Below are 11,130 nucleotides of genomic sequence, written 5' to 3'. Positions count from 1 at the left end.
AATAATTTTAAACAGGACTTAAACTTTCTTTCGGCTTCTCCCATTAGGGGTCTCCACAGCGGATCATCCGTATTCATGATCCGCATGTTTGATTTGGCACATGTTTTTACGCTGGATGCCCTTCCTAACGCAACCCTCCCCATTTATCCGGGCTTGGGACCGGCACTAAGAGTGCACTGGTTTGTGCAACCCTAATGGCTGGGGTCGGTTCCCTGACCGGGGTTCGAACCCGGGCCGCAGCGGTGAGCGCGCCGCATCCTAACCACTAGACCACCAGGGAACATTTTAAACAGTTCTTTCTTTTGCTAGTCCAAATTTAAGTCGCTGTATTATGACTACAAATGAGACCAACATTCAACAGCCAACCAGCTTTCTGTTATTGGTGAATCGTACCAAAGACCTAAAACGGATTTACATTTTTCAGCTATGGGAAAGTGCAAGTTTCTCGATTCTGGACTTGAAAAAAAAATTAGCTCTGATAAAACCAGTTGCTAACAGGTACCTGGGGTCAACAGTGCACAGTAATAAAGAGTGTGTTAGAGAAGTGAAGAAAAGAGTGCAGGCAGGGTGGAGTGGGTGGAGAAGAGTGATAGCAGGAGTGATTTGTGATAGAAGAGTATCTGCGAGAGTGAAAGGGAACGTTTAGAGGACTGTGGTGAGACCTGCGATGTTTCATGGTTTAGAGACAGTGATATAAACTAAAGGGAGCGAAACACAATGCCCCTGTGCACAAAGCCAGTCCCATGAAGATATGCTTTATATGGGTTAGAGTGGAACATCTTAAGTGGACAGTTATAGAGTTCTGACCCTCAACCCCGTTGAAAACCTTTGGAATGAATTGGAACGCCGACTGCACTTCAGGCCTCCTCACCTCACCTACATCAGTACCTGAATTCACTAATGGCTAAATGAAAACAAATATCCGCAAGCATACTTTAAAATCTGATGAAACATCTTCCCTGAAGAGTGGAGGTTATTATGATCAGCAACTGATCATATCCAGACCAAGAACAAACATTACAGATGGTTAACCTAAACTCGTTGACATCGAGGACAGAAGACAGCAATACAACCCGCATCAACGCCGCGTTTACGAGAATTTCATGATGTAAACAAATGAATAATTCAAAGCTCAGCGACCTCGAGCAGAATCCACATGCCGTTCACGTTAATAAATGCGGACATCTCGTGAACTTCACGCCTTCTCCCTGCTCCAAAAATGGCACTAAAGAGGGCCTTTAACTGCATTCTCTTTTCATTTTCCACATTTCAGTTATGATCATAAGAACTCACTGGTCATGTGATTCTGCTCTGTAAGAAATCAAGTAGTGGCGTTAAACACTACTGCAGGTTTTCGAATCACATCACTTTCAGCACGTCTTTCCCTTTTTATCTCGCTGTCTTCTGACTTTCTATCACTTTGTGCATCTGTTTTCTCCTCGCCGCAGTCGCTCGGCTTCTTCCGCCTCCGACGGTTGCGCTCAGAAGCTCGCATCAGAAAGGGATGAGGGATCAAGAGGCGACGCATGAAAAGGATCAGCAGCCATAAAAACACGCCTCAGTTCAAGCTGCCAAAATTAGTCATTAAGGACAGGGTCTTGCCTCTGCCTTCCATTTTGCTGGAAAATGTATGGCCCGAATATTTTCTCTCTCTCTCTCTCTCTCTCTCTCTCTCTCTCTCTCTCTCTCTCTCTCTCTCTCTCTCTCTCTCTCTCTCTCTCTCTCTCTCTCTCTCTCTCTCTCTCTCTCTCTCTCTTCACCTGTGCTGCTCTTAATATTTGACTGTTTTTCTGAAATGTCTCTAGAAATATTGCTGAATGATATTGAAAGCAAATGTCACTCAAGTATGCTCATCGGGATTAGATAGGGATCCTGACATTTTGGCCGAGAACATAATAACTACAGGTCGACCGAATGGATTTTACCCGTACATATAACTTGGTTGGTTGGATCGTATTTGCCGATAACCGATTAATCAGCATTTTTATATGGATATTTAAACAAACACACACTCCATATAAAATAGCACTGAAATGTATAAAAAAAAAAAGATAAAAAAATTTATACATTTAATTCTATAACTAATACATAAAAAATTATCGAATTAAGCGCTCTCCGTGCAGCACGCCTTCTCACGCGTCAAAAACAACAGCACGTGGCATGAATGATTCACCACTAGAGGCCGCTCTCACAAAAAAAGCAGGCCAGAATAGCCAGTATGGATTTTTGCCAATAGTTCCAGCAATCAACTTATCTGTGACGATTAATCAGGAAAACCGATGGAAAATCCACAAAACCTTCTAAATGTTCTTAAAAGTTGTTTCCTCATTAATCTCTTGCTAATATGCAGTCTTGAAATGAAGAACATTTCAGCCTGCCAGGTAAAAGACAAAAGTCTCTGAAGACTGTCAGAGGGGGAAAAATGCACTGACACTGGAAACTCCGTCTGTAAATGTTTAACTGTATTCAAAAAGAAAGCTTATTTTTAACAACCTGCTTTAAATCTGGTTATTATTCTTGGGGTATGTATCTCGTCCTTCATTCATGTCCCTAGATGCGTGGTTACCATGGAAACGGCGGTGGATAAGAAGAAAGCATTGATAATACATTCATTTCATACCAACAGTAATTTGTCCTTTGCTTTATTGCTCAAAAACTCGGGATTGTATGCGTCGTTTCCATGTCGCGACTCTGACCTTTTGTTGTGTCGAAGCACTCGTGTGCGCGTTGCTGCGTTGCAGGAAAGAAAGTGTTGGAAATCAAACACACACTGAGCAGAACGAGCGAGAATTGCAGGGATCAAATAAACTGTGCATGATGCCGTTATACAGTCGAAGCAATACAGAGTATGTAATCTAAACTGCCTTCATACAGCCTTCATACAAAAAAAATTGTCTTGAGCTCTCTGTATGTGCTGAGAGAGAGAAAAACTGTAAAATGTCCAGTGCAGAAAGGACAATAAACGCTCTCTTATATAAATCCATATATATGTGTGTGTTTTTACAGAGGCCCAAAAGGTGTCTGGACAATGGAGGAAAAAGGAGAGAGTCCTCAGTTCGACACTACCTTCGAAGACGCTAAGCCGAGCGTGACTCACCTGGCGCTGCTGCAGCTGCAGAAGGCCGGCTACCTTAAATACCTCATCAGCCAAAACGTAGACGGCCTTCACCTGCGTTCGGGTTTCCCCAGGTAAACAGCCGGTGCTGTCTAATCCTCCAATCCAGTTGTGCGGATTTTTCTTAACATTTTCTAAAGAGGCACGTCTGACAATAAAAGCTCCATCTCCAAATCACAGGTTTATATATAATCTGCTTGTTCTAATGTGTTATCGTTGCCATAGTAACATTTGCAGGTACTTTGTTCATATTCTAATCTAATACTAAGGCATTATTTAGCAAAAAAAAAAAAAAAGCTTTTCCACCTTTTATCACTTGTGCCTGCGTGTATGACGAAATGCAAATCGGAGCCTGAAAGATTTGGATTCGATGCGCTTTGACAGCTCTGATCAGCTCAGATCGCAGCGCTACGTTTTCCGTTTCTGCACACGATCCTGTGATTAGCACCGCTCCAGACCCCCCGACATCCCCCCCCCCACCCCCCCAGGTTGCCTTTAAAATTACGCCATTCTCTTGATTATAACTCCGCAGGTATAATCATCCCGAGAGCGATCGTCCTCTGCGGCCCGAGTGAAAGTTCGAGTGAACGCATCAACATGCTGAAACGTGTCTCGTGACGAGGATGAGACGGATAAAGAATTTTATATCTGTAACAGTTTGTGTTTTTTTTTCTTTTCTCTCTCTGTTCTTTGTTCTTACAGGGACCGATTGTCTGAGCTTCACGGGAACATGTTCGTCGAGGAATGTGAGAAGTGCGGCAAGTGCGTTTCCGTCTTCCTCCCCAGTCTCTTCCTCAGTGTCCATCTTTCGTCTTTCCCCCTCTCTCTCTCTCTCTCTCTCTCTCTCTCTCTCTCTCTCTCTCCGTTTCTCCTGCTGAGATTTTCTTCTGCAATTTCTCTCTCTCTTTTTTTTTTCCCTCTGAACTCCTCACTCCTGCTGTCTGTTTGTCTCTTGCCGGCTCCTAATCCCTGCGTGTATCTCTAATTTTCCTGCTGCGTTTCTTTTTCTCCCCTGCATGTACCTCTCTGTCCTGCTGTCTCGCCTTTTCCACACCGTCCTTCACTCGCTCCTGTCGTTTTTCCTGGAACTTGACCTTTAATATTTTCCATAGTAGGTGGGATTAGAGTCCCTGGAAATGGCTTGAATTGGCATTTTAAAAGCTTAAAAGTAAATTTTTTGTGTACAATTAGTGAAATAATTTGTCACAATTTTTTTTATGTTGAATTATGTCTCGAATGGACACTATATTTATTGAGTTATATATGGATCGCTATCAGGCGCAGAGTAAAAACAATACCGTGAACAGTTATTTATTATTAATTCATTACTTTTAAGTAATGAATGCTGTACTAATGCTTTAATTAAAGACCCTGTATTTACAGTATTAAAGTTCCCAATGTTTTTGGAAATTTACTGGAAAGTGTCCGCCCCTTGGCCCCCTACTCACATTTAAACACCACAATTTCTGACACTGTTCTGGATGCTCAGACCAACTGCCTTTGCATTCGCTCTGTATTGAACCCGGTATAAAGTTGCTGCAGTATCTTTTCTTGATTGCTTTTCACCAAGAAAGTAAGCCTGGTACCTCACTGATACCTGAAACTGTTATGGCATCAATTAATCACTACTTTAAAATGACAGAGGAAGCTTAGCATTAGAAACATTGTGCCATTAAATTCTAGCCACCAGGCTCTCCAACAGTAATAAGTGCTGACTACCTGCAAAAATGATTCGATCAAAAAAGTTATTTGGAGTAAGTAAGCCAATGGGTTTATCTAAGCCAGCTCACAAATCCCTCTGCCCCGTTCGGCTGTTAATTACAACTCAACCAGTCGTATCAGCACTCAAACAGAAGTTGTTATTTAAGACACGGCTCCCCTAGTGGCTCTTTTAAAAACCTTGTTTAGGGTCAGCATGTCTCTCTTTGTTTACACCTTCATTCCCTAAAGCAGCTGGACATCCACCTGTAGCTCCTTGGCACTGCACTCTCCTAATGCCGTTCAATGTTCTTTTAATAAACAAGGCGATGTTTTTTTTTTCAATCAGGGTTTTTTTTGGTAATAAAACTTAGATTCTTGGGATTAGTCACTATTTTACAAGGACATTCGTTTTATCCTGTTGCTTGTGTTATGATTTAGAGATGTAATTTGAATAAACCTTGGTGGTGCTTCCTCCCATTTGCATTGCATTTCCTGGTTGGCTCTTGATAGGGCGAATGTGAGGTCCGTATTTAATGTGCAGGCTCCCCCAAGACACCCCCACCCCCCCACCTCACTGTTCAGTATAAATCATTAGAATAGTCAGTAATTATTATTATTTTTTTAATTGTCTGGTTTTAATTGCCACTGATTTAATATGAGTTTTGAGCATTCAGGTGTAGACAAGGTCACCGCATTGTGGGCTTTGTGATTCTGCAGGCAGTATGTGCGTGAAAAGGTAATTGGGGTCATGGGTCTGAAACCCACGGGGCGCTACTGCGAAGGCACACGATCCAGAGGACTGCGAGCCTGCAGGTTAGTAGGTTCACACCTGTCTGTTATTAATTTGTGTGTGTGTGTGCGGTTGTGGTTAAATGAGTCTGATCTGTGTGTTTGCTGTTTGGCAGGGGGAAGCTGATCAGCACCATTCTGGACTGGGAGGACTCACTTCCTGAGCGGGATCTGAACCGTGCAGAAGAGGCCAGCAGGTGTGTGTGTGTGTGTGTGTGTGTGTGTGTGTGTGTGTGTGTGTGTGTGTGTGTGTGTGTGTGTGTGTGTTTGTTAAAGCAAAAGAAATGAGAAAGCAATAGAAAAACCTGGTGGGAAGAGACAAGGCTGTCTGCATTTTCCATTGGGCACTAGTTATGGCCAAGCTTTCACATTGTTATTAGGAGGCATATTATCTGTTTTGTCTTGTTTATTCATTAATTAATTTAATTTATTTATTTATTTTACATGCAGCCTTAAGAGAAAAATATTTTTCTCTTACACGTTCTAAACAACATTGTAGACCCCCAAGCTAGGATTGTTATCAAGGCCTAACTGACCTAAGTGAGAAAGTCCAGAAGGGCAGAAAAGTGTTTGAACATTTTAAAGAAAAAAAACGGTACGCTGCTGCACCCCAGTCCTCCTGACCCTACATCAGTACCTGACATTACTAACACTATTGTGGCTGAATGATCACAATTTTCCACACTTCAAAATCTGGTGAAACATCTTGCCAGAAGAGTGGAGGTTATTTTAAGAGTAAATGGGGAATAAAAGTGGAATGTTCAAAAAGCACCTCCACAAACTTTTGTTTTACGTAATGTATAAATAACAGGATCTATTGCTTGTGGAATGATCTTGTTCAAATATACAGAAAATATACAGATTAATAGACTTTTATTAAATGTTTGTTTCATAGTTGTTGTTGTTCTTGTGTCAGCCAAATGTTTTTCTGTTACACTGCACTTGTGACTTCCACTGGAATTTTTAAAATAATAGCAGAAAGATCTGTTTCTTCAAATTTCTTAGGCCGATTGACACCTTTAAGAGTAAGTTTGTGAGTAACCCGAATCTGAATACGAGTATATTTTTCTGTCACATATTGATGCACACAGGCACTATTTCAAGGACTGGACCTCAACGAAGATTGTTGGAGAGACCAGGAAATTGTAGAGCAACACTCCATAAATAGTATCGAGACCACGTGTGATTTATCCCAATGGATCAGTGGAAACCCATTTCTGATAAATTAACAGATTTGGTAAACACTCATTCCTGATGCTTGTTCTGCTAATATATATGAATTCTTTGTTTTTTGTATATTAACAATTTAAAGCAAGTAGGATCCTGCATACATGAGGTGTATGTAGTTATATAGACACGTTTGATTGTTATGGGTTTAAAATCTTATAGTAAAAAATGGAAATTTAAATTCGACCGCGAAATATATCGGGTCCGGAAAAAAAAAAGCATTGCTGCGAAACCATACGCATACGACTGGTTGAGAAATAATTTATATTCTTGCTCTCCAGTGCAGTCACACTTTTGGAATTGCATTGACCTGTTCAAAATGCACAGTGAATGCAAGTGGGGAAAAAAAAAAAAAGGACACCATATAACTCTGTTTGAAGTGTGCGTGTGTGTGTCCTGATGGACAACTGTATATGAATGAGACTGCCTTAAACATACGTGAGGTCGTTAAGAAAAACATCTCCTGACCCAGCGTGTGGGGTGTGTTTGTGCGTATGGCAAACTCCGGAGCTTCACCCTCAGGCAGGTCAAACTGCAGCTCGCCTTGTACGTTTCATTGCGCAGGCAGTTCAGCACATACATTTCAATTTCCATGCAAAGGAATGATTTATTTCAGGCATTGCTTGTGTGTGTGTGTGTGTGTGTGTGTGTGTGTGTGTGTGTGTGTGTGTGTGTGTGTGTGTGTGTGCGCGCACAGGCGAGCTGACCTGGCTCTTACCTTGGGTACGTCTCTACAAATTAAGCCCAGTGGTGACCTGCCTCTTCTGACTAAACGTACCGGAGGTAAAGTAGTGATCGTGAACCTGCAGCCAACCAAACACGTGAGTTACCATGCACACATATTAAACCAGAGGTGCCCAAACTTTCTCCTGTAAAGGGTCAAAAATCGAACTTGATCGAGAGCCGTCGACCAAAAAATTAGACCAGACATTACATGCACAAATATATATCCTTAGCATAAAAATGTTATATAGACATATATACACTTTTTTGTATAATATACAGTACAGACCAAAAGTTTGGACACACCTTCTCATTCAAAGAGTTTTCTTTATTTTCATGACTATGAAAATTATAGATTCACACTGAAGGCATCAAAACTATGAATTAACACATGTGGAATTATATATGGAATTATATACATAACAAAAAAGTGTGAAACAACTGAAAAATGTCATATTCTAGGTTCTTTAAAGTAGCCACCTTTTGCTTTGATTACTGCTTTGCACACTCTTGGCATTCTCTTGATAAGCTTCAAGAGGTAGTCACCTGAAATGGTCTTCCAACAGTCTTGAAGGAGTTCCCCGAGAGATGCTCGGCACTTGTTGGCCCTTTTGCCTTCACTCTACGGTCCAGCTCACCCCTAAACCATCTCGATTGGGTTCAGGTCACTCTTCTTCTTGGTTAAATAGCCCTTGATGCCTTCAGTGTGACTCTACAATTTTCATAGTCATGAAAATAAAGAAAACTCTTTGAATTAGAAGGTGTGTCCAAACTTTTGGTCTGTACTGTATATATATGTATACATCACTGACTTTTTCTATTACAAAGGTTTTTAATTTACCACTGTTTTCCAATTAACCAATCCCTGAGCACCACTGTTTTCCCATATCCAACACTTAAAACAACACGGATGGATGGATGGATGGATGAATGGATGGATGGATGGATGGATGGATGGATGGATGTTCTAGTTTAGTGAAAGTTATAGTACAATGAGAAACAATCCAGTTTATTGTATGATTCAGTGCCTAATGAATATTCATTGACCTCTAAAGGGAGACATGAAGCTGGTTCTTAATTTTCAAATGTTTTTCCAATTTTTTTTTACTTTCCCCTCTTCTCATACATGGCACGATAGGCCAAAGCGAAGGTCACCACAGGCCAACTTTAGTCCACAGTCCCTAGTTTGGGCATCTAAACACAACTCTTGAGTCGAGTCAAATTTTGAGCTGAAAATACACAAACCTACTGTAAATTGTAATGCTTTTCAAACTTTTTTTCAAATTGCATGGCACCCTTAGATTAAGTATTTGGTACAACGAGAGTAAACCTAGGGTTACACTCGTTGTACCAAATACTTAATCTAAGGGTGGATGGTGATGGGACCAGGTAGTCGTGAAACGATTCCTCGTTTCAAATTATACGAGAAATCGTTTCACGCCTACCTGGTGCCATCACCATCCACCTCACACACTCACACACACATACACACATACACACTCACACTATAGGCATGACTTGACGATTCTAATTCGGCTGTGTCAGTCCTTAGTCAGGGACACCCCTAGGATTATGTCAATTATTGTCTGTAATCTTTTTTTTATTATTATTTTTTTTTTTTATGCAACATTTCCCCAGCTGTCTAAAAGGGTGCTGATCAAGTTTGCAACAGAAACTTATTGTTTTATGCATGTTGCTTTCAAAATCTCAGTTCTCTTCATGTTTTAAAAGAAATTGTCTAGACAGTAACACTGCCGCCTTATTTCAGGACAAGCACGCCCACCTGCTAATCCACGGTTACGTGGATAAAATCATGAGTCAGGTGATGAAGCTCCTGGGCCTGGAGATCCCAGAGTGGATGGGGCCAACGAAGTGCGAGTCTTCAGGTGGTGACGCGGACATCCTGCCCTACGGAGCCTGGAAAAAGGAAGTCAAGATCGAACTAAAGATAGAAGAAAAGAAAGAACCCGGAGCGAAGAGAAAAACGCCAAAGAAGGACAATAATCGAGGAGTCAAAAAAGAGGAAGATGATGAAGAGGGGCTGAAGAAATCATGTAAACATGAGATTGTGGTTGACGGTAGATCAGAAGCAGACAATGAGCTTAACAGAGTCAGTGAGGAATCCGCGACTGAAGTCTCTTCTGTGGGTGAAGCTAAAAAGCCACGAATCAACAATCCATCCTTATAGAAACTCTCTTTCTCTTTCTCTTTTTTTTTTTTTTTTTTTTATTTTATTATTTTTTTCAATAAAGAATTCTCAGTGCAAAAACCAGCAATACATTCTCAGGCATATTCTCTACCACCTCACAAATCTAGGCAGCCACTGTGTCTGTACAAAATCTTTTTTTATGTCAAGTCAATAAATGAAAGAAGAATCTCAATCGAAACAATATTTGGTGTGACCACCCTTCGGCTTCAAACTAGCATCAATTCTTACTTTTGCACAAAGGCAGGGATTTTGTAGGATCAGAATCAGGTGTACGATTAACCAATTACAGTGGAACCTCAATACTCGCGACCTTGACACTTTTCATTTAGAACCGGACATTTAAGAGTAACTCGCGAAATATCTGATAGTTGGTGAGAAGCTGCGAGTGGCTCGAAAGTTCGGAGTAACATTTTATTATTGTATTATTTATTTAAAGTAGTAAATAAACCAATTTTGACATTGTACAGTACATGTACAATTACCCTTGAAAAAGGAACCAACCAAAGGAGAGATTCAAAACGGATTTTTTACTCGCATCGAGGTTGCACTGTAACCAAACAGGTTATCATCATGATCATCGATTTCATATGAAGATTAAAACACGGTCATTAATTGAAAAAAGAATCAGCTGTGTAAGAGATCAAAACTGGCTGAGAAAGGACGTGGAAGACAGTTTCATGTCACAGGTCATACACCATGGCAAGACTACAGCAACAAGACACAATGAAGTGATTGTGCATCAGCAATTTCAAAGCAGACTGGAGTTTCAGGATGTGCTGTTGAAGCTATTTTGAAGAAGCAAAAAAGAAATAGGCAGTGTTCAAAGAGTGTGGATGCAGTGGAGGAAGGATGAAAGCAGATGAAAGACACATCATTCTTATTTCCCTTTGAAACTGTAAGATGTTAAACAGTGCCGTCAGCAAAGAACCAGTGGGACCCCCTATTGTCTGGAGAAATCTGGCCAGAAGCGGTCTTTATGGAGAAATTGTGACCAAAAAGCCATACTTCCAACATGTAAACAAGGCTAAGAGGTTAAACTATACTCCAAAACAGCAGATGCTCTGGACTGATGAGTCAAAATGTGAAAAGTTTGGCTGAAACAGGATGCGGTTTGTTTCATCAAATTCTGCGCATCTGCAGGTAACAGTGAAGCATAGTTTAGATTTCCTGCAAATTTGTGGCTGCTTTTCTGCCAACGGATTTGGAGGTTTGGTCAGGATTAACAGTGTCCTCAAAGCTGAGAAATACAAGCAGACCCTTATCCGTCATGCAGTACCATCAGTGAAGCTTCTGATTCTCCCCAAATGTATTCCGCAGCAGCACAACTACCCCAAACATACAGCCAATGTCATCAAGAACTATCTTC

General features: G+C 41.0%; 1 protein-coding gene across 1 annotated transcript in view; it reads left to right on the top strand.

Annotated features, from left to right (window-relative positions):
* sirt6 (sirtuin 6) overlaps positions 1-9,894 on the top strand; it is a 17,339-nt gene extending 7,445 nt beyond the window's left edge. Inside the window, exons 3-8 of the mRNA XM_083524892.1 lie at positions 3,007-3,189; positions 3,818-3,877; positions 5,534-5,629; positions 5,722-5,802; positions 7,530-7,653; positions 9,324-9,894. Of these exons, the coding sequence (XP_083381018.1) occupies positions 3,007-3,189; positions 3,818-3,877; positions 5,534-5,629; positions 5,722-5,802; positions 7,530-7,653; positions 9,324-9,743 (964 nt within the window). The 3' untranslated portion in view covers positions 9,744-9,894. The remainder of the gene's footprint in view (positions 1-3,006; positions 3,190-3,817; positions 3,878-5,533; positions 5,630-5,721; positions 5,803-7,529; positions 7,654-9,323) is intronic.
* Positions 9,895-11,130: the final 1,236 nt, after the last annotated feature.

Source organism: Silurus aristotelis (assembly GCF_946808225.1).
Source record: "Silurus aristotelis genome assembly, chromosome: 22".
NCBI lineage: Eukaryota > Metazoa > Chordata > Actinopteri > Siluriformes > Siluridae > Silurus > Silurus aristotelis.
Note: the sequence above shows the minus strand (reverse complement) of the source record. Positions and strands in the feature narration are given on the sequence as shown.